This window comes from Ranitomeya imitator, chromosome 3 (genome assembly GCF_032444005.1).
Source record: "Ranitomeya imitator isolate aRanImi1 chromosome 3, aRanImi1.pri, whole genome shotgun sequence".
NCBI lineage: Eukaryota > Metazoa > Chordata > Amphibia > Anura > Dendrobatidae > Ranitomeya > Ranitomeya imitator.
Genome location: NC_091284.1, coordinates 45,290,004 through 45,317,916, shown reverse-complemented (window position 1 = coordinate 45,317,916; position 27,913 = coordinate 45,290,004). Strand labels below are relative to the sequence as shown.

General features: G+C 51.3%; 1 protein-coding gene across 2 annotated transcripts; it reads left to right on the top strand.

Moving 5' to 3' along the window:
* Positions 1-63: 63 nt before the first annotated feature.
* Positions 64-27,913, top strand: PAXBP1 (PAX3 and PAX7 binding protein 1). Of its 2 annotated transcripts, none has more exons than XM_069760858.1 (18): positions 64-387; positions 10,539-10,664; positions 13,231-13,404; positions 13,515-13,739; positions 14,118-14,221; positions 14,909-15,129; positions 16,037-16,226; positions 18,923-19,046; positions 21,487-21,589; positions 21,867-21,982; positions 22,340-22,539; positions 23,388-23,532; positions 23,827-23,948; positions 24,121-24,197; positions 24,707-24,773; positions 24,922-25,068; positions 27,304-27,458; positions 27,655-27,913. In XM_069760858.1, exons 1-18 carry the CDS (start codon positions 141-143, stop codon positions 27,773-27,775), a joined length of 2,664 nt encoding a protein of 887 aa, XP_069616959.1. In that variant the 5' UTR covers positions 64-140; the 3' UTR covers positions 27,776-27,913. The 2 variants fall into 2 exon arrangements, with proteins under 2 accessions (XP_069616959.1, XP_069616958.1); XM_069760857.1 differs by having other exon boundaries at positions 67-387; positions 13,234-13,404.

The following is a 27,913-nucleotide window of genomic DNA, read 5'->3' as shown; positions in this document are numbered from 1 at the left end:
CCTTTCCCTTTTCCGTCCCTCACTAGTAAACACCTCCAGGCAGCAGGGGGCGCTGTGGCTGTCTCCGGGGAGCGCAGTGCCGGCTGTGTAGTCGGCGGGCAGGTCTGGGGCTGCGGTGTGCGCGCCGCTCGGTGTCCGCAATGTTCAGGAAGGTGCGGCGGGTGAATGTGAGGAAGCGGAATGATTCCGAGGAAGAGGAGCGGGAGCACGAGGCGCCTATGGAGGTGGAGCAGCTGGAGAACGTGACGGCCGAGCCGGCCTCCATTCCCGGCCTGTTCCTTCATGATGGCGGGCCGCAGGGGAGCAAGCCTCGGAAAGCGGCCAAGGAGCCGGGCCCCGGAACGAGCAAGCCGGTAAACCTGCTCAGCTTCCAGGACGATGAGGACGGTGAGTGCACCGAGAGCCGTGTACAGGGGAGGGCGCCCACCAGATGTATACAGGGGGGGAGACCGAGAGCTGTATACGGGGGGGGGAGACCGAGAGATGTATACGGGGGAGGGAGGGAGACCGAGAGATGTATACGGGGGGGGGGGGGGGGGAGACCGAGAGATGTATACAGGGGGGGTGAGACCGAGAGATGTATACGGGGGAGGGAGGGAGACCGAGAGATGTATACGGGGGGAGGGGGGAGACCGAGAGCTGTATACAGGGGGGGAGACCGAGAGCTGTATACAGGGGGGAGGGAGGGAGACCGAGAGATGTATACAGGGGGGGGGGGGTGGAGACCGAGAGATGTATACAGGGGGAGGGAGACAGAGAGCTGTATACAGGGGGGGTGAGACCGAGAGATGTATACAGGGGGGGAGGGGGGAGACCGAGAGCTGTATACAGGGGGGGAGGGGGGAGACCGAGAGCTGTATACAGGGGGGGGGGTGGAGACAGAGAGATGTATACAGGGGGGAGGGGGGAGACCGAGAGATGTATACGGGGGGGGTGAGACCGAGAGATGTATACGGGGGGGGTGAGACCGAGAGATGTATACAGGGGGGGAGGGAGGGAGACCGAGAGCTGTATACAGGGGGGAGGGAGACCGAGAGATGTATACAGGGGGGGAGGGGGGAGACCGAGAGATGTATACAGGGGGGGGGGGGGAGACCGAGAGCCGTGTACAGGGGGAGGGCGCCCACCAGATGTATACAGGGGGGGAGACCGAGAGCTGTATACAGGGGGGGGGGTGGAGACAGAGAGATGTATACAGGGGGGGGGAGACCGAGAGATGTATACAGGGGGGGGGAGACCGAGAGATGTATACAGGGGGGGAGGGGGGAGACCGAGAGCTGTATACAGGGGGGAGGGACCGAGAGCTGTATACAGGGGGGAGGGAGGGAGACCGAGAGATGTATACAGGGGGAGGGGGGAGACCGAGAGCTGTATACAGGGGGGGAGGGGGGAGACCGAGAGATGTATACAGGGGGGGAGGGGGGAGACCGAGAGATGTATACAGGGGGGGAGGGGGGAGACCGAGAGATGTATACAGGGGGGAGGGACCGAGAGCTGTATACAGGGGGGAGGGGAGAGACCGAGAGATGTATACAGGGGGGGAGGGGAGAGACCGAGAGATGTATACAGGGGGGGAGGGGGGAGACCGAGAGATGTATACAGGGGGGGGGGGGGGAGACCGAGAGATGTATACAGGGGGGAGGGGGGAGACCGAGAGCTGTATACAGGGGGGAGGGACCGAGAGCTGTATACAGGGGGGAGGGAGGGAGACCGAGAGATGTATACAGGGGGAGGGGGGAGACCGAGAGATGTATACAGGGGGGGAGGGGGGAGACCGAGAGATGTATACAGGGGGGGGGAGACCGAGAGATGTATACAGGGGGGGAGGGGGGAGACCGAGAGATGTATACAGGGGGGAGGGACCGAGAGCTGTATACAGGGGGGAGGGGGAGACCGAGAGATGTATACAGGGGGGGAGGGGAGAGACCGAGAGATGTATACAGGGGGGGAGGGGGGAGACCGAGAGATGTATACAGGGGGGGGGAGACCGAGAGCTGTATACAGGGGGGAGGGAGGGAGACCGAGAGATGTATACAGGGGGGGGGGAGACCGAGAGATGTATACAGGGGGGGGGGCGGAGACCGAGAGATGTATACAGGGGGAGGGGGGAGACCGAGAGATGTATACGGGGGGAGGGGGGAGACCGAGAGCTGTATACAGGGGGAGGGCGCCCACCAGATGTATACAGGGGGGGAGACCGAGAGCTGTATACAGGGGGGAGGGAGGGAGACCGAGAGATGTATACAGGGGGAGGGGGAGACAGAGAGATGTATACAGGGGGGGGGGGAGACCGAGAGATGTATACAGGGGGAGGGGGAGACAGAGAGATGTATACAGGGGGGAGGGGGGGAGACCGAGAGATGTATACAGGGGGGGGGGGGAGACCGAGAGATGTATACAGGGGGGGGGGGGGGAGACCGAGAGATGTATACAGGGGGGAGGGGGAGACCGAGAGGTGTATACAGGGGGGAGGGGGAGACAGAGAGATGTATACAGGGGGGAGGGGGGGGAGACCGAGAGATGTATACAGGGGGAGGGGGGAGACCGAGAGATGTATACAGGGGGGGGGGAGACCGAGAGATGTATACAGGGGGGAGGGGGGGAGACCGAGAGATGTATACAGGGGGAGGGGGGAGACCGAGAGATGTATACAGGGGGAGGGGGGAGACCGAGAGATGTATACAGGGGGAGGGGGAGACAGAGATGTATACAGGGGGGGGGGGGAGACCGAGAGATGTATACAGGGGGAGGGGGAGACAGAGAGATGTATACAGGGGGGGGGGGAGACAGAGAGATGTATACAGGGGGAGGGGGAGACAGAGAGATGTATACAGGGGGAGGGGGAGACAGAGAGATGTATACAGGGGGGGGGGGGAGACAGAGAGATGTATACAGGGGGGGGGGGGGAGACCGAGAGCTGTATACAGGGGGGAGGGAGACCGAGAGATGTATACAGGGGGAGGGGGGAGACCGAGAGATGTATACAGGGGTAGGGGGAGACCGAGAGATGTATACAGGGGGGAGGGGGAGACAGAGAGATGTATACAGGGGGGAGGGGGAGACAGAGAGATGTATACAGGGGGAGGGGGGAGACCGAGAGATGTATACAGGGGGAGGGGGAGACAGAGAGATGTATACAGGGGGAGGGGGGAGACCGAGAGATGTATACAGGGGGGAGGGAGGGAGACCGAGAGCTGTATACAGGGGGAGGGGGAGACAGAGAGATGTATACAGGGGGGAGGGGGAGACAGAGAGATGTATACAGGGGGAGGGGGAGACAGAGAGATGTATACAGGGGGAGGGGGGAGACCGAGAGATGTATACAGGGGGGAGGGGGAGACAGAGAGATGTATACAGGGGGAGGGGGGAGACCGAGAGATGTATACAGGGGGAGGGGGAGACAGAGAGATGTATACAGGGGGAGGGGGGAGACCGAGAGATGTATACAGGGGGGAGGGAGGGAGACCGAGAGCTGTATACAGGGGGAGGGGGAGACAGAGAGATGTATACAGGGGGGAGGGTGAGACAGAGAGATGTATACAGGGGGGAGGGGGAGACAGAGAGATGTATACAGGGGGAGGGGGGAGACCGAGAGATGTATACAGGGGGGAGGGGGGGAGACCGAGAGATGTATACAGGGGGAGGGGGAGACAGAGAGATGTATACAGGGGGAGGGGGGAGACCGAGAGATGTATACAGGGGGAGGGGGAGACCGAGAGATGTATACAGGGGGGAGGGGGGAGACCGAGAGATGTATACAGGGGGAGGGGGGAGACCGAGAGATGTATACAGGGGGGAGGGGGAGACAGAGAGATGTATACAGGGGGAGAGCGCCCACCAGATGTATACAGGGGGGGAGACCGAGAGCTGTATACAGGGGGGAGGGAGGGCGACCGAGAGCTGTATACAGGGGGGAGGGGGGGAGACCGAGAGATGTATACAGGGGGGAGGGGGGGAGACCGAGAGATGTATACAAGGGGGAGGGGGGGAGACCGAGAGATGTATACAGGGGGAGGGGGAGACCGAGAGATGTATACAGGGGGAGGGGGAGACCGAGAGATGTATACAGGGGGGGGGGGGGGAGACCGAGAGATGTATACAGGGGGAGGGGGGAGACAGAGAGATGTATACAGGGGGAGAGCGCCCACCAGATGTATACAGGGGGGGAGGGGGAGACAGAGAGATGTATACAGGGGGAGAGCGCCCACCAGATGTATACAGGGGGGGAGGGGGGGAGACCAAGAGCTGTATACAGGGGGGAGGGAGGGCGACCGAGAGCTGTATACAGGGGGGAGGGAGGGCGACCGAGAGCTGTATACAGGGGGGAGGGAGGAGACCGAGAGATGTATACAGGGGGGAGGGAGGGAGACCGAGAGATGTATACAGGGGGAGGGGGGAAACAGAGAGATGTATACAGGGGGAGAGCGCCCACCAGATGTATACAGGGGGGGAGGGGGGGAGACCGAGAGCTGTATACAGGGGGGAGGGAGGGAGACCGAGAGATGTATACAGGGGGAGGGGGGAGACCGAGAGATGTATACAGGGGGGAGGGAGGGAGACCGAGAGATGTATACAGGGGGAGGGGGGAGACCGAGAGATGTATACAGGGGGGAAGGGAGGGCGACCGAGAGATGTATACAGGGGGGAGGGAGGGAGACCGAGAGATGTATACAGGGGGAGGGGGGAGACCGAGAGATGTATACAGGGGGGAGGGAGGGAGACCGAGAGATGTATACAGGGGGAGGGGGGAGACCGAGAGATGTATACAGGGGGGAAGGGAGGGCGACCGAGAGATGTATACAGGGGGAGGGGGGAGACCGAGAGATGTATACAGGGGCAGGGGGGAGACAGAGAGATGTATACAGGGGGGGAGGGGGGGAGACCGAGAGCTGTATACAGGGGGAGGGGGGAGACAGAGAGATGTATACAGGGGGGGAGGGAGGGAGACCGAGAGATGTATACAGGGGGAGGGGGGAGACCGAGAGATGTATACAGGGGGAGGGGGGAGACCGAGAGATGTATACAGGGGGGGAGACCGAGAGCTGTATACAGGGGGGAGGGAGGGAGACCGAAAGATGTATACAGGGGGAGGGGGGAGACCGAGAGATGTATACAGGGGGAGGGGGAAGACCGAGAGATGTATACAGGGGGGAGGGGGAGACAGAGAGATGTATACAGGGGGAGAGCGCCCACCAGATGTATACAGGGGGGGAGACCGAGAGCTGTATACAGGGGGGAGGGAGGGCGACCGAGAGCTGTATACAGGGGGGAGGGAGGGCGACCGAGAGCTGTATACAGGGGGGAAGGGAGGGCGACCGAGAGATGTATACAGGGGGAGGGGGAGACAGAGAGCTGTATACAGGGGGGAAGGGAGGGCGACCGAGAGCTGTATACAGGGGGGAGACCGAGAGCTGTATACAGGGGGGAGGGAGGGCGACCGAGAGCTGTATACAGGGGGGAAGGGAGGGCGACCGAGAGCTGTATACAGGGGGAGGGGGGGGGGAGACCGAGAGATGTATACAGGGGGCAGGGGGGGAGACCGAGAAATGTATACAGTGGGGAGGGGGGGAGACCGAGAAATGTATACAGGGGGGAGGGGGGGAGACCGAGAAATGTATACAGGGGGGAGGGGGGGAGACCGAGAGATGTATACAGGGGGGAGGCCGAGAGATGTATACAGGGGGGAGGGGGGGGGAGACCGAGAGATGTATATAGGGGGGAGGGGAGGAGACCGAGAGATGTATACAGGGGGGAGGGGGGGGGGAGACCGAGAGATGTATACAGGGGGGAGGGGGGGGGAGACCGAGAGATGTATACAGGGGGGTGGGGGGGGGGGAGACCGAGAGATGTATACAGGGGGGAGGGGGGGGGGAGACCGAGAGATGTATACAGGGGGGGGGGGAGACCGAGAGATGTATACAGGGGGGAGGGGGGGGGGGAGACCGAGAGATGTATACAGGGGGGAGGGGGGGGGAGACCGAGAGATGTATACAGGGGGGAGGGGGGGGAGACCGAGAGACGTATACAGGGGGGAGGGGGGGGGAGACCGAGAGACGTATACAGGGGGGAGGGGGGGGGCGACCGAGAGACGTATACAGGGGGGAGGGGGGGGAGACCGAGAGATGTATACAGGGGGGAAGGGAGGGCGACCGAGAGATGTATACACGGGGGGGAGGGAGGGCGACCGAGAGCTGTATACAGGGGGGAGACCGAGAGCTGTATACAGGGGGGAGGGAGGGCGACCGAGAGCTGTATACAGGGGGGAGGGGGGGGGAGACCGAGAGATGTATACAGGGGGGAGGGGGGGGAGACCGAGAGATGTATACAGGGGGGAGGGGGGGGGAGACCGAGAGATGTATACAGGGGGGAGGGGGGGGAGACCGAGAGATGTATACAGGGGGGAGGGGGGGGGAGACCGAGAGATGTATACAGGGGGGAGGGGGGGGAGACCGAGAGATGTATACAGGGGGGAGGGGGGGGAGACCGAGAGATGTATACAGGGGGGAGGGGGGGGAGACCGAGAGATGTATAGAGGGGGGAGGGGGGGGGAGACCGAGAGATGTATACAGGGGGGAGGGGGGGGAGACCGAGAGATGTATACAGGGGGGAGGGGGGGGAGACCGAGAGATGTATACAGGGGGGAGGGGGGGGGAGACCGAGAGATGTATACAGGGGGGAGGGGGGGGAGACCGAGAGATGTATACAGGGGGGGGGGGGGGGGGAGACCGAGAGATGTATACAGGGGGGAGGGGGGGAGACCGAGATGATGTATACAGGGGGGAGGGGGGGGAGACCGAGAGATGTATACAGGGGGGAGGGGGAGGGAGACCGAGAGATGTATACAGGGGGGAAGGGAGGGCGACCGAGAGCTGTATACAGGGGGGAGACCGAGAGCTGTATACAGGAGGGAGGGAGGGCGACCGAGAGATGTATACAGGGGGGAGGGGGGGAGACCGAGAGATGTATACAGGGGGGAGGGGGGGGGGAGACCGAGAGATGTATACAGGGGGGAGGGGGGGGGAGACCGAGAGATGTATACAGGGGGGAGGGGGGGGAGACCGAGAGATGTATACAGGGGGGGGGGGGGGAGACCGAGAGATGTATACAGGGGGGAGGGGGGGGGGAGACCGAGAGATGTATACAGGAGGGAGGGGGGGGGAGACCGAGAGATGTATACAGGGGGGAGGGGGGGGAGACCGAGAGATGTATACAGGGGGGAGGGGGGGAGACCGAGAGATGTATACAGGGGGGAGGGGGGGGAGACCGAGAGATGTATACAGGGGGGAGGGGGGGAGACAGAGATGTATACAGGAGGGAGGGGGGGGGGAGACCGAGATATGTATACTGGGGGGGGGGGGGGAGACCGAGAGATGTATACATGGGGGAGACTGAGAAATGTATACAGGGGGGAGGGGGGGAGACCGAGAGATGTATACAGGGGGGAGACTGAGAAATGTATACAGGGGGGAGGGGGGGAGACCGAGAGATGTATACAGGGGGAGGGGGGGGGGGGGGAGACCGAGAGATGTATACAGGGGGGAGGGGGGGGGGGGGGAGACCGAGAGATGTATACAGGGGGGAGGGGGGGGGGGGGAGACCGAGAGATGTATACAGGGGGGAGGGGGGGGGGAGACCGAGAGATGTATACAGGGGGGAGGGGGGGAGACCGAGAGATGTATACAGGGGGGAGGGGGGGAGACCGAGAGATGTATACAGGGGGGAGGGGGGGAGACCGAGAGATGTATACAGGGGGGGGGGAGGGGGGGAGACCGAGAGATGTATACAGGGGGGAGGGGGGGAGACCGAGAGATGTATACAGGGGGGAGGAGGGAGACCGAGAGATGTATACAGGGGGGAGGGGGGGGAGACCGAGAAATGTATACAGGGGGGAGGGGGGGAGACCGAGAAATGTATACAGGGGGGAGGGGGGGGAGACCGAGAGATGTATACAGGGGGGAGGGGGGGGGAGACCGAGAGATGTATACAGGGGGGAGGCCGAGAGACGTATACAGGGGGGAGACCGAGAGACGTATACAGGGGGGAGGCCGAGAGACGTATACAGGGGGGAGGCCGAGAGACGTATGCGGGGGGGAGACCGAGAGGCGTATGCAGGGGGGGGAGACCGAGAGGCGTATGCGGGGGGGGGACCGAGAGGCGTATGCAGGGGGGGGGACCGAGAGGCGTATGCAGGGGGGGATACCGAGAGGCGTATGCAGGGGGGGAGACCGAGAGGCGGACTCATGGAGGAGAGGGTCGAGGTGGAAAATAGGTCTGTTAGAGGTGGTTGAGAAGCAGGCCCGTGGAGTGGGTGGGGTTGAGGAGCTGCCCCGTGGAGTGGGTGGGGTTGAGGAGCGGGCCCGTGGAGTGGGTGGGGTTGAGGAGCGGCCCCGTGGAGTGGGTGGGGTTGAGGAGCGGCCCCGTGGAGTGGGTGGGGTTGAGGAGCGGCCCCGTGGAGTGGGTGGGGTTGAGGAGCGGCCCCGTGGAGTGGGTGGGGTTGAGGAGCGGGCCCGGGGAGTTTGTGGGGTATAGGAGCGGGCCCGTGGAGTGGGTGGGGTTGAGGAGCGGGGAGTGGGTGGGGTTGAGGAGCGGGCCTGTGGAGTGGGTGGGGTTGAGGAGCGGCCCCGTGGAGTGGGCCCGGGGAGTTTGTGGGGTATAGGAGCGGGCCCGGGGAGTGGGTGGGGTTGAGGAGTGGGCCTGTGGAGTGGGTGGGGTTGAGGAGCGGGGAGTGGGTGGGGTTGAGGAGCGGGCCTGTGGAGTGGGTGGGGTTGAGGAGCAGCCCCGTGGAGTGGGTGGGGTTGAGGAGCGGGCCCGGGGAGTTTGTGGGGTTGAGGAGCGGGCCCGGGGAGTGGGTAGGGTTGAGGAGCGGGCCCGGGGAGTTTGTGGGGTTGAGGAGCGGGCCCGGGGAGTGGGTGGGGTTGAGGAGCGGGTCCGGGGAGTTTGTGGGGTATAGGAGCGGGCCCGCTGCTGTGTTCATTTTTAATCCATTGTTGGTCCATTTACCTTTTTTACCACATGTCTGGAGTGCGTTTTTCTTGAATCCCCAAGAAATAAAATAAATACATTTCCTACCCATTAAACAATATTTAAAAAAAAAAGCCAGAAAAGTGCACGCATCATCCAGAGGCCATCTGCTCTGTCCACCTTCGGGGACACTTAAAAAAATATATTTAAATTTATGTATTTTGAGTTAAAAATCCTTTTTCTTCCAATACTTACCATTAAGGCATGCTTGTTTGGTGCAATCCAAATCTTCCTCGTTGACCCCAATGTCTCGTTCCTAGATGTGGTGGCGACTGTAGGTGGAAAGGAGGCGCTGTCGCTGCACTATAAACACCTAGAAGCCAGGCTCAGAGAAGGGTGTTGCCCCTTAAAAGGGAAATGGCAAAAATATGTTGTTCCTCTAAACGATGATATATGGGATGAACTAGAGCAAGATGTTTTCACTTCTTTTTAGTACACCCCTCTTCCTCGCACTCTGGCCGACACGTCTGTCCATACACTAGAGCAGTGTCACCGGACCCGTCCATCCCCTCCTCCGATACAACAGCACCATTACCCTGTGATGTGTTATATGATTCGAGGATGCTGATGGACACGACTGGTTAAGTTCAAATTTGTAATGAAATCCAACTGCAAAATTCTTAAAGTCCAAAATACATGTTTCACCCTCAAAACCACATTCAAGAAGTTTATTAACCCTTTAGGTGCTTCACAGAAATCAATGGAATGTGGAAGGAAAAAATTAACAACTTTTTTTTTCACAAAAATTTTTCTTTAGACCCTTTTTTTTTTTTTTTACTTTCACAAAGGTAGCATGAGAAATTGCACCACACAATTTGTTGTGCAACTTCTCCTGAGTACGCCGATGCTCCATATGTGGGGGAAAACAACTGTTTGGGTGCACGGCAGGGCTCGAAAGGGAAGGAGCGCCGTTAGACTTTTTGAATGTAAAATTTGCTGGAACAATCAGTGGACGCCATGTTGCGTTTGGAGAGCCCCTGATGTGCCTAAACAGTGGAGACCCCTCCACCATTTTGAAAGCTAGACCCCCTCAGGGAATTTATCTTGTTGTGTATTGGGCACCTTGAAACCACCGGGGCTTCACAGAAGTTTATAACGTTGAGCCTTGAAAATGAAAAAAATTTATTTTTTCCCCACAGAAGTGTTTTCTAGCTCCAAATTTTGCATTTTCATAAGGGTAACAGGAGTAATTGCACCATACAACTTGCTTTTCAATTTCTCCTGAGTACGCTGATACCCCATATGTGGGGGGGAAACTACTGTTTGGGTGCACGGCAGAGCTCGTGAGGGAAGGAGCGTCAATTGACTTTTTGAATGCAAAATTTGCTTGAATTAGTGGACACCGTGTCGCGTTTGGAGAGCCCGTTTTTTCTGTGTGTAATTTTGTGCTGATTAAATAGGAATCTATGCTTGGCGAACGAAGCTTTGCAGACCTGATACATCGATGTGCAGGCGAGCTTTACTGACTTGTGTGATAAGTGATTTAATGAATGTGTTTGTTTTTTTTTTCTTAACAGAAGTGGAGGTCTTTCAAGTGAAGAAATCGAATCACAGCAAGAAAATTGTAAAACTACTCAAGAAAGAATACAAAGACGACCTGGAAAAGTTCAGACCCAGATCTGAACTGAATTTTGGACTTGCTGGTAAGGGGGCTAGAAGGTTTCATTTGCCAGTGTTATATTTTTGCTGAAATTCATTAAAAAAAAGTGAAGCCAAAGAGACACCAGATTTTGCTGACGATCCCATCATTAGTTATTGTCGTGTCATTGCTTCCCGGCAGCCATCATTTCCTCTCCCTGGGAGGCCAGGAGCTGGCATAAGTAGTGTCATCAATATCCCAGACTTGTTGGAAGCCGCCCATCTCCCTCCTGTTGGTGTTTCGGGCATGATCAGGAGACCTGGAGGGGCTTCACTCTCCCCTCCTACGGGCAAATCAAGACATGTGGAGGAAGTAAGCGAGCAGCCGCAGCTCTGACCTCCTCCAGATGTCAGTTACATGTGTAGGAGGGGAGAGAATGAAGCCAGTGCTCATACTAGGACAACTCCTTCTTGATCTATATATTTGGTTCCGATTAAAATAATAAAGCTTATACCCTCCTCCCTTTCCGGCGGTCTTCACACTCGCGATCCCGGGACTCTCGTGCTGGTGACCCCCAGCGCCCAATCAGCTCTGACTTCACTGTCTCTGCCTTCACACAGATTGGTCATGAAGAGGAAGTCATCTACTATATAATTGTCTAAGGGTCACTTCCGTCTGTCTGTCTGTCACGGATATTCATTGGTCGCGGCCTCTGTCTGTCATGGAAATCCAAGTCGCTGATTGGTCGTGGCAAAACGCCCACGACCAATCAGCGACTGGCACAGTCCGGCGGCAAAATGGCCGCTCCTCCCTCCCCGCAGTCAGTGCCCGCTCCATACTCCCCTCCAGTCAGCCCTCACACAGGGTTAATAGCGGCGTTAATGGACCGCGTTATGCCGCGGTGTAACGCACTCCATTAACGCAGCTATTAACCCTGTGTGACCAACTTTTTAGTATTGATGATGCGTATGCAGCATCAATAGTAAAAAGATCTAATGTTACAAATAATAATAATTAAAAAAAAAAAAAGGTTATTCTCACCCTCCGACGTGGCGCGCTGTCCTCGGCAGTGCAAGCGGCAGGTTCAGGTGCCAAGGATGCTATGCGAGAAGGACCTTCCATGACGTCACGGTCATGTGACCGCGACGTCATCACCGGTCCTGTGCTCATACCAACCCTGGGATCGGAAGCTGTCGCATGAACCGCACACAGGCGCCAGGACTTCAATTGGCCTTCGGAAGGTGAGTATATGTTTATTTTTTATTTTAAGTCTTTTTTAACCACTCATATAGTGCCCACATTGCGATATACTACGTGGGCTGTGTTGCATACTGCGTGGGCTGCGTTATATACTACATGGCTGCTATGTACTACGTGGGCAGTGTTATATACTATGTGGGCTGTGCTTTATACTGCGTGGCTGTTATATACTATGTGGGTTGTGTTATATGCTTCGTGGGCTGTTATAAGCTACGTGAGCTGTTATATACTACGTGGGCTGTGTTATACTACGTGGGCTGTGTTATATGCTACGTGGGCTGTGTTATATGCTACTTGGCTGTGCTATATGTCTCTGCTGTATCTGTGCATCATGAATCGTGGTATGTGTTAAAGGGGGGCCCACTGAGACTCTTTGCCCGGGGCCCTCAAAAACCTGGAGCCGGCCCTGGCTTCACTGATTGGTCGCGCGAGGCCTGCCGAATCCTGTGTATTCATTGCATTATTCTTAAATCTTCATAAATAAACTACATACATATTCTAGAACAGGGGTCCCCAACTCCAGTCCTCAAGGCCCACCAACATGTCATGTTTTCAGGATTTCCTTAGTCTTGCCCAGGTAATAGTTGCATCACCTGTGCAATGCAAAGGAAATCCTGAAAACATGACCTGTTGGTGGGCCTTGAGGACTGGAGTTGGGGACCTCTGTTCTAGAATACCCGATGCGTTCGAATACGGCCACCATCTAGTAGATCATAAATGTGATATAGAGAAAAGGGGGGCCCATACGCGTGACTGGAGGGAAGGGGGGGCCCATACGCGTGACTGGAAGGAAAAGGGGGGCCATACACGTGACTGGAGGGAGGGAGGCCAATACTCGTGACTGGAGGGAGGGAGGCCCATACACGTGACCGGAGGGAGGGGGGGGCCCATACATGTGACTGGAGGGAGGGGGGGCCCATACACGTGACTGGAGGGAAGGGGGGGCCCATACACGTGACTGGAGGGAGGGGGGGGGCCCATACACGTGACTGGAGGGAGGGGGGGCCCATACACGTGACTGGAGGGAGGGGGGCCCATACATGTGACTGGAGGGAGGGGGGGCCCATACACGTGACTGGAGGGAGGGGGGGGCCATACACGTGACTGTAAGTGGGAACAGAAGTCCATATCTTGTAACGGGGACGGATCTATAAGATAAAGCATGTCTGTGAGTTGCTTGTTTTACGTGAATGAAGCTTTATGCCCTTCTTACGTTTCTGCAGTTCTAGGATGGTACTTTTTCCCTATTGTGTGTTTTGCACTTTTGATGGATTATTATGAGCTGAAAAGAGGAAAATGCTTCTCTGACGGTCGTGTCTGTTACTGTGAATGTTTCTGTCATGTCTTCACCGCGGCTTCTGACGTTTCAGCAGGTGATCAGCAGTCGGGCAAGAATGCCGCCTCCAAAGATAACCCAGAAGAGGCGACTGCCGGCAGTGACCTGGGCGAGGAGGAGATGGAAGTAGAAAGTGAAAAAGAAGACGAGAAGCCCAAAGGCGGCTCCTTCACCAACTCCTTGTCCACCTTAAATGTGCTGCGTCCAGGTACTGAGCGTGCACAAGAGCCGCCGCTCACGTTCTCTGGGATCAGGGCGGGTAGATCTTACATTAGACCATATTTCTAGTGACGTATATTCACTGAACCTTTTTCTAAGGTGAGATTCCAGATGCTGCCTTTATTCATGCCGCTCGGAAGAAGAGGCAACTGGCTCGTGAGCTTGGAGACGTCCCATCCATTGACGTAGATGGCGGGGGGAAAAGCAGACTAGTCCGCGAGGATGAGAATGATGCCAGCGATGATGACGACGACGACGAAAAGCGTCGTATAATCTTTTCCGTCCGAGAAAAATCACAACGGCAGAAGATTGCTGAGGAAATTGGTAACTGTTCCCAAAATAATTATTCCCAGTAATTGAACAGTATCGAGTGCAACTGACATATAAATAAAATTCCAGAATATATTACTGTACTGGACCTCTGCAGGGAAGCATTGCGCCCTTCAGATGGAGACTGACACTAGGATTGTGCATCGGTCCGGAGCCCCTATACACAATACACTGAACCCGTCAATATCAGCGCCCTCGGCCACCGGTGGTCTAATAAGTATGGGGGCCTGTAGGGGTGTAACCTGCGGAGGAAAAGCCACATGTTGTGCTGTCTTTATATGGTGCATGCCGCCTGCCTTGTTGGTGTGCGGACTTATACCCGCTACTTTCTTATCAGTGTCATCAGCTTCTGCGGTTTCTTGTCTCTTCCAGGTATTGAGGGCAGTGACGACGAAGCTCTAGCAACAGGGGAACAGGATGAAGAGATCCTGCGCTGGGAACAGGAGCAGATAAGGAAGGGAATCAGCATACCGCAGGCATGGAATATTATTTCTTTGTGTATATATAGACATCGTTCGATTTTTTTTTTTTTTTTTGGGGGGGGGGGTAAATCCCTGTAATGCGGGAAGTTGGTATACTGGGAGATTTTTACATGGTGGGTAATATTGACATAATGCTACAGATTCACGGGCCTCTTTGAAGACCTGCAAAACTTTGAGCTCATCATGGCCAAATCTGCTAAAAGACAGGAGGACTTATCACTTAAAGGGGTTGTCTAGGACTGTTTTACTTTTTTTTTGTTTTTGCTGCCACATGCAACTACCTGCCAGTTGTACCCAGCTCACCGGCCGTTCCTGCTGGTGTTTCAGCATCTTCACGTCAACAGAGCTGCTCTTCTTCTTTCTCCACTCTGCTCTGTCGATGTGGCGTGACTGTCGACATCCTGCTGATTGCCAGCCGGCTCCCCCGCAGTAAGGCAGCACAAAGCCGGCTGTCAGTCTGGAAGATGTCGGCAGTAACGCCCTGTAAGCAGAGCGGATGAGAAGCCGCTTAGAGCTATTGATTCAAATTAACTTTTGTTCTTGAGGGAAGCCCGAGCCGTTGCCTTTGCTGGGGCCTTATGACCTGCTATAAACATGCAGTGAATACTGTGCATACTTTTAGCATCTCAGTACGTCTGTGCTTGAAGTATAATGGATCCGTATTTCTTCTTTGTCTTTTAGGTTCAAGCACCGCAGCCCGTAGAAGCAAATAACTTGTTCTACCCCAGCACTTACCAGGGTATACCCTACGGTTCATCCTACAACATCCCTTATACTTACGCCGCCTATGGAGCCGCTGAGACAAAATCTCAGAAAGCAGATAATTCAGTCTCTTGCAAAATTCCCAATAATGAGACGACTCCTGTTACTATTGATTTGGTAAAGAAACAGCTTAAAGACAGGTAGGGCAGACTATCCTTCCTTTCTGCGAACTACATCAGTGTCCTCCCCCAGACTCGTGTTGCATGGGGTCAGGGATGCAGAGCTCTTGTATAACTGCAATGAACTGCTCGAAGATCGCGGATGGAAGCAAGAATTGAGCAAATGTCCTGGATAAACCATTAAAGCCATATTGCCTTATGCTCCAAAAATTCCGGGCTGTGTCAGTGCGACCCCCGGGGACAGGTGCACATTGAAAACCCTGTATGTAAGAAGGAGAAAACTGGCCGAGCTCACAGAAGGTATACAGGTCTATAAGCTTCAGGTGGTCAAAATGGTCTTTGGGTATAAGGATATGACCTTAACTTCTCAAAAGTTTTTTGTTTTTTTTTCCCTTTGATCTGACACAAACTGAAAAAAAAAAACCGACTCTGAATTTGGAACTGATATTGGAAACCTCCCCGTGACTTTCTCCTTTCTGATCTATCCCTGGATCTGGCAACACCTTTCACCAGACAGATCAGGGGCCTCCTTTTCTCAGTAGATGGGGGTCCCAGATATCTAGGTCCTTTCCTCAGGTCATCCCATATACGTGCTTGCGTTTAATTTACCTAAATACTTAGACATATTCTGTAAACGTTCTGTATATCAAGTTTTTATAAGGTGTTGTCTGGTTTGGGCAATGTCTTTCTCCTTGAATGGTCCCACTGGATGCTGCTGGTAAACAGTGCAATCACAAGTTACTACTGGGGGTCCATAGACCCTGCTCTTTACGGGTCTGGAATTCTGGTGTTGTGTCCATATCTCTGAGTTGCAGGCGATATTGCCCCATGTGCTGGCGCCGATTGTAGCCTGCCTTGTGTGACTGTGTGCCCCCCTAACCCAATACGCAGCGTACCCACTTGTTACTATGCTTTGTGCCACATGCAGGCTCAGCGCAATGGAGGAAGCGCACAAAGCAAATCTCAACCTTCACGAGAAGCACGAGAAAAGCCGGGTAGACTCCAATAGTGCAATTACTCGATTGGACGGGTGCTCGGGGGGTAATGGCGAACGGTATCAGTTTCTGCAAGAAATGCGTGGGTATGTCCAAGACTTGCTTGAGTGTTTCCGTGAAAAGGTAAGAATGCAATCATTTGTTCTGTATGCCTAAAAAATTGCATTTATAAAATTTTGTTTTTCCGCCCGTAATCCATCTTTTCAATATGTGAAATAGATAATGTAGCTCATAGAAATATATATATTTCTCAGGCACTTTATTGGGGAAATCATGAGTGTACGCTGATTTTACTGTTCTTGCATAATAACTTCTTCCCTCTGAAAGGTTGTCTGGTTGAGACGCCATCTTTTCTTTATCGCTTCATTGGGGGACACAGTTAACCATAGGGGTGTATGCTGCTGTCGCTAGGAGGCAGATACTAGGCAAAAAAGGAAATTGGCTCTTCGGTCCGAGTGCAATACGACAAAACATCAGATCGCACTTGGACCAAAGTTATTCTATGTCCAATTTTTTTTTTTTTTTCCTTGACCGAATGGGTTTGAGGAAAAAATCGCAGCATGCACGACTTTCATCAGATATCTGGAGCGCACTTGACAGTGCAAGTCAATGAGTCAGTGTGAACCATTGGACTGCACTTGGATGACATATGAGTGCAGACAGATTTTGACAGAATGGAGTTTTTTTTTTTTTTTTGTTAGTTTGTTTTTCTTCCATCTTCTAATCTGAGAAAATTGGATCAAACTCTGATCGGAGTGTGGTTGTTCAGGAGGTCTCGGATGGGAAAAAAATTTCTCCTTTCTGTCAGTCTGTAAAAATCGGATCACCGTTTGCCATCATTCTGATCAGAGTGTGATTTGCATAATCAGACTGATTCTCTCAATATGAGAACATGTGGTGTGGCAATCACTAGCCACTGCGACTACTGGGGCCTTATTGCATCAGGTTCTCTTCCTGGCAATGCTGAGAAGGTATTATGGAGCCAGTGATCCATTACAGGGGAGCGCGGCCCTGAATGAGGTCCTGTCGGCAGTGAATGATAGACTATCTTTTAGGATTGTCCAGGAATATCTAGCATGTCGGGGGCTGACACCCGGCGGTCTGTAAGTGCCCCCATGATTCTAGTTATCTGCACTTTGCCTGGTTAGTAGCGTGCCAGGATACATAGGAGTGTGACCATGGAATAGGCTGAAGTGTGATCACAGGGGCATCCAAACCAGCGGAGCAGCAAAGGGCCACCTCCCCATCCAATCTTGTTGTCATTATTTCCAAAGACTTTACCAACAAATTATCCCCCCGGGGCATCAGGGACCCTTGTGACATTCTTTTAAAACATTCACTGTAGATATATATTGGGCAGTGATTACATTGCCACAAATGGTCACGCAGGAGCGTCCATATTCACACACAGATGTACCCTTCTGCCTAAGGCTACTTTCACACATCAGGTTTTTTGCATCCGGCACAATCCGGTGAATGTTTGAAAAACCGGATCCGGCGCAGATTGTGAAAAACTGATGCAACAGATCCGTTTTTTCGACGGATCCGGCTAGCATATCTAGATTATTGGATAAAAAAAAAATGTGGAGCATGCTCAGTTTAAAAAACCAGAATCCGTCATTTTTCCGGATCCGGCACCTTCCGGCTCCCATAGGCTTCCATTCTAACAAACAGCCGGAAGCGCCGGAGTAAAAAAAAAAATGTTGCTATGGACGTTTTTCCCAGAAACCGGAAATGGCCCAGCGAAAACCCGGACAAAACACAATGTCATCCGGCACAAATGCAAGTCTATGGGAAAAAAACTGGATCCGGCGGCAACATTCGCTGGATCCGTTTTTTTTTTTAAATTTAGCCTGACAGCGAAAACCTGATGTGTGAAAGTAGCCTAAAGGACACCTGTATTTATATCCCAACATGACATTGCATAGGTTTAATGGCCGGCTGCTCTCTCTCCCGACTTGTCCATATACTGGAGCGCTCGCTCCACCATGTGTACCTGTTTTCTATGGGGAGAGAGACGCTGCCAGACTCCTGGAGGAGAACTAAAGGAGATCGGACGGCCCCGATGGTTTTGTCATCCTTTGGCAGGTCCTCCCATACACCTTAGACTGGTGGCTTCTGCTGATATTAGTGTAATGTGTATGGGGGCATATATATATATATATATATATATATATATATATATATATATATATATATATATATATATTCTTTATTATTAGGAATATTTAATCAATTCTGTAATTATTTTCCTTACAATGGGAGACTGATTGTGAAAGTATTACCCACCTCAGATAGTGTAAATAGCGCATGACACCAGCTATCTGCGTTTGGTTATGACTTTCTGAGACTTGCTCCTCCTGAGATTTCTGGCGTCTGGGAGAAGTAAGTCCTCAGACCCTTATGTGATGGTTCCCATTGTTAGAACAGGTAAGTCCCAGCTGATGCACATAGAGCACGGCAGTCAGTGTGGTGGGGTCTTCCAGGATGTGTATGTGATCGGTGGGCATCCAAACCCTTCGCTACGTGATACCGCTCTGTCCATGTGCATGCCTGATACTGCCACTGCACTAGGGACTGGGGCTGAGCTGTGGTACCAGAGAAAATGTACCGCAATCCAGTGGTAGGCCCCCGCCGATCACACACGGCATTCACTAACGCAGGAAAGGCCGGGTGGGATTGGTCGTATTCCCCATCGTGTTGGACACCAGCTTTTATTAATCCATTACACTTCCAGGTCATTGTTCGTGGAATAAGCCACCCCCGTTTTTCCTTCTGTTGCAGAATACGGTATTACGAATGCTGTTGTGTTTTTTCAGGTTCCTCTGATAAATGAGCTCGAATCCGCAATGCACCAGCTGTACAAACAGCGAGCTGCCCGCCTTGTCCAAAGACGACAAGAGGACATAAAAGATGAATCTTCGGAGTTTTCGAGCCATTCAAGTCAGTCCATCTTGAAGGTTTTTATTATTCATTAAGCAACCTCCTGACATGTATATGATTCTATGCCCGACCATGAGTGCAAATGTATTTCATACTGTTAAGTCATTGCGTTTCCTAGACTCATCCTGAACTAGATGTGAATTTCGCTTTTAAACTGAGTAGGATTGGAGTGTGCGGTGCTATTTCTTTTCCAGTTTGGCGGTATCTTTACCTTTTTGATGGTTGAATAAGCCATAGTGATACGACGGACTGCTGTATAAGGAACATCCTGCTTACAGACGTGATCGGACATATTATCCCTTCTACGAGCCCCCATCCAACAGCTTTCACACTGCAGGGGTGTACATGTGCTTAATACACCCCACTGCACTGCAGGGGTATAAAAGGGCCTAACACACCCCACTTTGGTGGCAGGTAACAGCAGCAATTTTTTTGCTTGCTGCAAGCATGGATTGGCACCTCTGCTACTCTGTTCAGTAGTATTTTTAGGGGCCCTTTTTTGTAAGCAGAGGATGTAAACTGGGGTTAATTCACATGCAGCAAATTAATTGATGATCCCCACCCACCATATATCTGAATAAGGCTTAAAGTAATCACTGTGCTTCCTGACAAAATAATGGAACTGCTTCATGTACATTTATCCCGTTGACTTGGCTCACACTTTTTTTTTCCCCTCCTTACTCGCTTTTTATATACCTGAATTAGAAATGACAACTAGAAAAAAAAGGCTCCTAAAAAAACATGCATAGCTAAATGTCATCAAATTTTCAAAGTATGGACTTAGACTGATAAAGCGGAGCCCTGCATTTTTTAATTATCATTGCATTTCCCTAAGGCTGCATTCACATGTCCGTGGGTAGAAGCTGCAATGCCACGGGGCAGCCTCGGGCTTCCTGTGCCAAACTCTACAGCCTTATATAAGCCTATAACGCTGCTGAGTGTGGGTCCAGAGGTTCCCGGCCGCTCTGGTCATTATAGTCCTTGCCTGGACCACAACACATGGTTGTGTGAATCCAGCCCGCGTCTCTACAGCTTTACCTGCATACTCTAATGTTCTGACTGTTTGCCTCTTACTTGCCAATGACTCTGTATGTTTTATCCTTTAATTCCCCGTATACAAATGTTATGTCTTGTTCGGCTACACAGTTTAGAATACGCCAGAGTTTTTTGTGCAGGACCTCACACAGAGATTCAGTTCCCACCTTAAACTGTTTATAACTTTCTGGAGCCAGCGGGACTTCTTATTGTAGGCTGCTGTATAGGGCTGTACACATTGCACCCGTCACGCCCTGCTTATACCGTCGGAGCCGTCACATCGCTGCCAGATGACATCAATATGACCGCACATTGTCGAGGCACCCAGCGATTGGCTGCAGCGATCAGTCCCATGGATGACAAAATAATTGCACAGAATTAAGAACAATGACACCACAGGCGTGACTTTACTCCTCAGCTATATTATTTTCTGCTGAATATTGTGTGCTGGCTTCTAATAATTAAAGGGGAATGCAATTTTGTTTTTGCAAGAGGGGTTTTCTGATAATTATATACAGGTAAAATTGTAAAGTGCTTGCAAATAAGGAGCTTAGCGCTTACCAACTCTTTGCTTTAGAGCTTGCAAGCGCTGCCTTGAAGTTTGCTGGATCCTACCAGTTTGTGTCCTTGTACTTTTCCGATGCTGTTGAGGCAAAGCTGCTTCTACATTCAAGAGTCCACAGTTCGGGCCAACGACTCAAACTTGCCACCGGTCCAAACTGTCAATTTTTTTGAGCACTCTGCCCCTAGGTGTGCAGGAAGCTGGGCAACAGGGGAGCTGTGTGCTGCTAAAAGCAGAAGATAAAAATACCCCTTTAAGTATGTAAACTCTCCTGGGTATACCTAATCTAGCCTTGTTGACTTGTTCTTCCTTTGTGGTGTTGATCTCCTGTTTCTTCCCACGATTTCTTTGCGGTCTCCTCACGACTCTTGCTATCCTCCCTGATAGATCTGTGACATAGAATATACGGAGACCCTGCCATGTACATCAGGGGACAGCAATTCTAGGTTCAAACTTTCTCCCCTGCCTCCTCCTTATGATAGGTTTCTGCACATAATCTCTTACAAGCAGGAGTCATTGGAGACTTTGAAGCTTCATTCCATAGAATACAGTGGATATTTTGCACGCATCAGTCACAGGTGGTAACAACCATCCGTGCGAGTCAAGGGAGCTTTATAATTCTGCAGCTATGTCATAGTGGTACTACTTTAAGCAAATGGATGTCGCTGTATTGTAGTAGATAACCTGCTGTCTGTCACTTCCTATCTTTTTCGAGTAAATGTGTCCTCTATCTAGAGAAGCGGTTTTGTTTTTACAATCTGTATTTTAGAAGTCATATCTAAGAAATGTGAAGACATCCTATAGATTGTGTCTGAACAGCGGCTTTGTTCCGTAACTTCTCAGGTAAAGCTGTAATGGCACCGAATCTTGATTCTTTTGGGCGCGATCGAGCAGCATATCAGGAGCATGCGAAACAACGGAGGATAGCCGAGAGAGAAGCCAGAAGGTAGGGGAGTGGGTCCAAATGATGTATAGTCTCCTAACTGGCTGTTGTATAACTACAACTCCCAGCCAGAAGCTGGAGAGCAGTGTTGGTCGGTTTCATGTTGTAAAGGTGATAAATCGATTATAAATCTAGACCTCAAACGAGGGGTGTCCTGATCTTATCCATGTACGTTCTCCCTATGTTGGTGAACAGTAAACCATCCTTTAGATATATATTTATCTTTTGCACATTACACAACAGTTCATGAAGTCTCTTGAGTGATTCCTCCTTGTTTCAGGGCACGGCGGCGACAAGCTCGTGAAGTTTCTGGGAAGATGGCTGAACACCTCGAAGGCCTTTCTAGCGACGACGAAGAGACCTCTACAGACATCACCAACTTTAACATGGAGAAAGGCAAGTACATTCCACCGCGATCTACTGCATGGAAGTCACGTCGCCCACGTGAACCTGTCAGCTGATACCCTCTGCCCAAACCATGAGCAACAAGTATCAGCCATTGGCTGTACGATCACAGCCCATGTATGGCTTCAAATTGAGAAAAACTTTGTTTTAATTGCTGCTTGGGACCGATCCGCACTATTGGTATTGTCAGTCGCTGTCAGCGAGCAGAGAGAAGCCATCGGGGTCCCGCCTGTCGCACGAGTCCATAGTTCGGCTCGGTTCCTTTGAACATTGGTACTGGTTTTTGTACTGTGTGAAGTCCTATATGCTGAGCGTGGACGTAGAGAGATTTTTTTTTTTTCTTTCCAGATCGGATCTTGAAAGAGTCCAGCAAAGTCTTTGAAGATACCCTGGATAATTTCCACTCCATCGACTGCATCAAGTTTCAGTTTGAGACCTGGCGCAAGACTTACTATAATACGTATAAAGATGCCTACATCGGGCTCTGTTTACCAAAACTGTTAAATCCTCTTATACGTCTCCAACTAGTAACTTGGAACCCGCTCGAGGTAGGTTACGAATAGTGATGAGCGAACGTGCTGGGATAAGGTGTTAAATGAGCATGCTGTAGCGCTAACGGTGTGCTCAAAAATGTCTTCTGAGTCCCCACGTCTGTAGGTCTCACGGCTGTTCGACAGCTGCAACACTTTCAAGGATTGCCTAGCAGATAATCCCTGCATGTGTTGCTGCTGTCGAACAGACTTTGGGATTCTGAAGACATTTTTGAGCACGCCGTTAGCCCCAGAGCATGCTCATATAACACCTTATCCCAGCACGTTTGCTCATCACTAGTTACAAATAAACACATGGGAAGAATGTTTTCTGGAATAATGTTAGATACCTTATGGAGCTCATTCACATTCAAAGCAGTTTTAAAATAAATAAAAATTAAGCTAACTTTGGGAAACCATGCTTTAAAAAAAGGCCATACTTACCCCCAGAATTCACCCTCCGCACCATTACGGACGGTCTATATTGGCGTTAAAGCGATTGTGACCTGACTGGTTATAGGGTCCAGTTAACTGACCACCAAAGACCACTGGAGCGGAGGTTGAATTTTAGGGGTCAGTAGGGGGGTGTCCATATAAACTATATAATGCCAGCACAGCCAGATGGTATAGGGCCAAACACTATTGACAAGGGGAGATGGTAAAACTCAAGTTGTCAATTCCGTAATTTTTATATCAGGAGGAATAACTTGATCCGCAGAGTTCTAGGGAAAGACTCTCCAGAAATGTTATATCATTGCCTAAACCTCACAGGTCAGGAGAACGGACAACATCTTATGGAAAAAGTTTCCAGAATCATTATCAATCGGCACTTTTACTAAACTAATTGCATTTTTTTTTTCTTTCAGCCCAAGTGCTGTGACTTTGAGAGTATGGCCTGGTTTGAATCTCTGCTCTTTTATGGTCACGAAGAGAAAGACTTTGACAGTGAAGACGTGGACATTGTGCTTCTGCCGTCATTAGTGGAAAAGGTTATTCTTCCCAGGCTCGCAGGTCTGTACAGGCGATTCCTTACTTGGCAATTAATGAAAATTAATTTACCATAACGGTCTCCTCACGGGCGTGGAGTGTCTGTAAGGCTGTTTGCTTTATTTTACTGTGTCCGAAAGTGCAGCAAAACTACTGTTACTTCTACCATGTTGATGAATGCACCAGGGATATCAAACTCCATGCATACATCTAATGTGTGCTTTTCCTGGTGCATATGACAATTGTGTGCAGCTAATTAGGTGTGAACAGAGCCGTAGTTCTTCTCAGTTTCTCAGACTTTCTTGCCGCATCTCTCAGTTCTTGCAGAGAACGTGTGGGACCCGTTTTCTACAGCAGAGACGAACAGGTTGGCAGCCGTGTTCCAGAAACTAATCACCGGATACCCGACCGTCGTCAATTCAGACAACAAGAACACAGAGGTAAAAATAACTCCCGAGTCCTAGAACATCGCGCTCTCTGCTCGCCCACAGCACGGAGGGACCATAGTCATTGGTTTAGATTCTAGTTTATCGTATGGATCGCACAGCAATACCTTTAGGCTGGAGTACGGATATATAAACACGTGGTAAGGTGTCGTTCTGCCCTTCGCAGGCACTACTGAAAGCTCTGCTAATGAGGATGAGGAGAACGCTGGACGACGATGTTTTTATGCCTCTTTATCCCAAAAAGTAAGTGTTTTTTTTTTTTTTTTCATTTTCTGAACTATTTGTTGCCAAATGCTAATTTCGGGGTCAAGAGACCGCCATTCTTCTAATCTATGTATCCATCTATAGTATGAGGATGCAAGTACTACTTCTCAGACTTTTATAGCCGATTCTGCTGCATTAAGGCGTTTTTTTCATCTCCTTAAGTCTGTAAAATTGTAAAGACAACTATTAAAAAAAAAAAAAAAAAATCCTGTTCTTAAGAACATAAAGATTTTTAATTTTAAAGTTCATCCCTTATTGCCAGTCATAGGGGGTCTTGGCAGAGCCCACTTATGGCCACGTTAGGCATGACGTGTGACAGCGAAGTCTTTCCGAACTATCTAGACATGAAGAAGCGTCTGTGTCCTAATGGTTTGGGGCCACACCATGTGTTGTAGGTTTTGCACCTTTGCTGTAATCACCTATGACCTTGCTGAATTTCGTCTGTTCCTCATGCTACAATATAATGTCCTTTTTACGTGTATTTCCAGTGTGATCGACAATAAGAACTCGGGGCCGTGCGTGTTCTTCCAGCGCCAGTTCTGGTCTTCAGTAAAGGTACAGGCTCAGGATATGAGGAGTGATTGTCCCTCGCTCGCCTGGTTGGCCAGCAACTCCTCATATGCACTATGTCATCTTTGTTAGGTTTGCAATGAAATGTGATGGCGGCATCTGTGGCTTTAAAGGCCTTGTTTTTCTGTCTCAGTTACTAGGAAACTTCTTGAAGTGGTACGGTGTCCTTTCCAACAAGAGCTTGCAGGAGCTGGCCATAGACGGACTGCTGAACAGATACATCCTCATGGCTTTCCAGAATAACGAGAACGGAGAAGAGAGTATTAAGAAAGCGCAGTGTGTGAGTAGGATTATACCTTAGTATTAAACATCCAAACTCCCATGTTTTTATCCATGCAGGTTCCCTGGATCTGACTGTACGCAGGATTGTCAGCAGAAAGCACCATTAATTTGATGTGAATGGAGGCCTACCAGACATTTCTTCTCTGGGAGAGAAGCTGCTGCCTAAAGTGCATTTTGTAATAGCCATGCGGTCTCATCCTACCTGACCCCATGTGTTTGGGGTGGATGACTACTGGATTGCCAAACTGAGAACTGTGTAAGGCCAGGCATATGCATTAGATGGCTGTCGGCTGCACAGTGCTTCAGCTCTATGCCAACACTCCTTGGCCGGGCGCTTTGTGTTCTCTAAGAGAAAGCTGACCCGTCGGCCGGTGGCTCATCTCTGGGAGAACGATGCAATCGGCAGTCCGAAATCAGACATGCCCGGTCGACATCGCCCTCGACAATCAGTCGGCCAGCACCTCTATACATATAAGACCATTGGCCGAACGTGTTGATATCAGCAGGCATTAGTCTAATGTTTGGGGCCTTAAACCCGGGATTCTCAAACTTCTTTTTCTCTATCGCTTTTTCTACTTCTAAGCCAATCCATGGTGAAACCATGCAGCGCACATAATGTCATCTAGCAGCAGTACATACAGCAGAACAACACAAAACACCTTCTGAGAGACGCCAAACAAGTGCCCGATACCACATCACAGTACAAAATACTTCCCCCAACGGTACCACGTACCACGGAGGAGCACAAAGTGCAGCACGCCCGTGCCAACCGCATTACCCCTGTAACCTGGCAGCCACGTTGCCAGGCATAGGAGCCAAATACATCGCCCCTGTAAGTGTAAGCTTCATAACTAGTGATGAGCGAGTATTCTCGTTGCTCGGGTTTTCAGCTACTACTCAGGCTGAGTACATGTGGGGGTTGCCTGGTTGCTAGAGAATACCCACATGTAATCAAGCTGGCTAGTAGCTGTAAATCATCCAGCTGTGGCAAGGAAAACTAAATCTCTGAGCAGCCATAAATACTCGGAGAACCACCCGAGCGTGCTCGGGAAAACCAGAGCAACGAGTACACTCGCTCATCACTATTCAAAGTGAAAGCAATAATGCAACCCACGTCATGAGTGCATTTTTTTTTTTCACGCACCCGTAGACTCACATTGCTGATTTTGACGCAACACTCGGATCAAAATCAGACAGGTCTTCGCAATTTTTTTTTTTCTGCAGACCACACGGAAGCGCTTCTTAAAACTCAGGTACAATTGCCATCCGTGAAAACTACGGCTAGCACTCGTCCAAGAAAAATCAGTCGCGTGCGTCCTTAAGGGAGTCACTGAAAACTTCTTATTGCATCAACTCCATTTAAAGAACCACTCCAGTTTGTTGGCTTTTTTTTTTCAGCGCCAGAGAGGTGCTTTAAGTATAAGCCCACAGCCCCCTGTGATATATTCACCGTTCGGATTCCTTGGTTTTCAGTACCGCTCCCATCCCGCAGAGCCATCTTGTGAGCACGACTTCCGACAGCTGGAAGTCAGAAGCTCCACTCACAAGTTCCCAATACAAGTGTAAGAGAGCCATAATGAGACTCTCATAGACTTGTATGGGAAAGTGACCTTCATTGTATGCTGGAGCGTGCCGGCAGGTTACTTGTCACAAAAGAAGGACCAGAGCAGCCGGGAAACCGATGGAGGTGGAAGTTGAGTATATGACGGGACTTGCATTTAAAGCGCCACTCCAGCATTGCAATTTAAAAAAAAAAAAAACCGCCGGGGTGGTGCTTTTTGGGATGCCGGCCTGAGGTGTATGTCAGAAGTGGGGTGTGTGGCTGCAGGATAGTGCATAGGGACGCACGGGTCAGTATAAAGGTTGCAGAGTCGCATCGGTCTTTAGCTGTGATGGAACAATGAAGGGTTTGTGTGGACATAACCTGTATCCTCCTGTCTGCCACTAATCCATCATCCATGTAGGTTTATTCTAAAGGCGACATCTCTCCTGTTCTCGCACCCTCGTTCCAGGACGCTCTCTTCTGTGTCTTAATCCCTCATCAGATGTTTTTGGCAGCTACACGAGGGTGACATGGCGAACGGCCCCAATAAGAGGGGTTACTTTTTTTTTCTTCCATCTGTCCATAGTGTTCAAGGCTCTTCGCCCAGGACCGCACCTGGGCACCTACATGTCACCTTCCAGGACAGGAAACCACTGAGATGTAATTTTGTTTTACTATTTGCTTTTCCAGGTGATTGCTTGTTTTCCGAAGCAATGGTTCTCAAGCCTTAAAGGAGGTAAAACCATTCCTCAGCTAGAAAACTTTGCCCGGTACCTCACCCATCTGGCCGGCGTCATCTACAGGCAGAACATAGGCTGCTCAGACATGGAGAAGAGAAATGCCAGGTGAGCTTCTTACCTTTTTCTCACATTTATGGCAGATCCATGGAGTATACCATAAATGTATAGTAGATGTAGGCCCCGCATCTGAAAGTGCCATTGGTGCCCGTGCTGATGGAGCTGATGATGCTGCGTTTTATCTAATTTGTGGCCTGATTTTTATTATTCTTTAATTTTTTTTATTTTTTTTCCTTCTTGCTAGAGACCAAATCCGACAGATCGTGAAGTTATTAGCAAGTATTCGCTCCCTAGAAAACGCTATGTCTGTTGCAAACGATTACAACGTAAAGGACATCAAAGCTCCTCCAACAGATGGGAAATAAAGCGGCGGACGTGCGGTCCTATCCCACCCCCACGGCCACCATCCTATTCGCTTTGTACATAGTCTGTAAAAATTAAAAAGCTGTATAAATTGTTTTTAATGAAATGGTCAACACATAAAATAAATGACATGTTCTAGA

What these genes read in the sequence shown, in the direction of transcription:
- PAXBP1 (XM_069760858.1), top strand. Translation starts at nt 141, where the DNA reads ATGTTCAGGAAGGTGCGGCGGGTGAATGTGAGGAAGCGGAATGATTCC. An exon ending in AGTTCTGGTCTTCAGTAAAG is followed by an intron (nt 24,774 to 24,921) that starts GTACAGGCTCAG and finishes TTTCTGTCTCAG; the next exon opens with TTACTAGGAAACTTCTTGAA. An exon ending in GTATTAAGAAAGCGCAGTGT is followed by an intron (nt 25,069 to 27,303) that starts GTGAGTAGGATT and finishes TTGCTTTTCCAG; the next exon opens with GTGATTGCTTGTTTTCCGAA.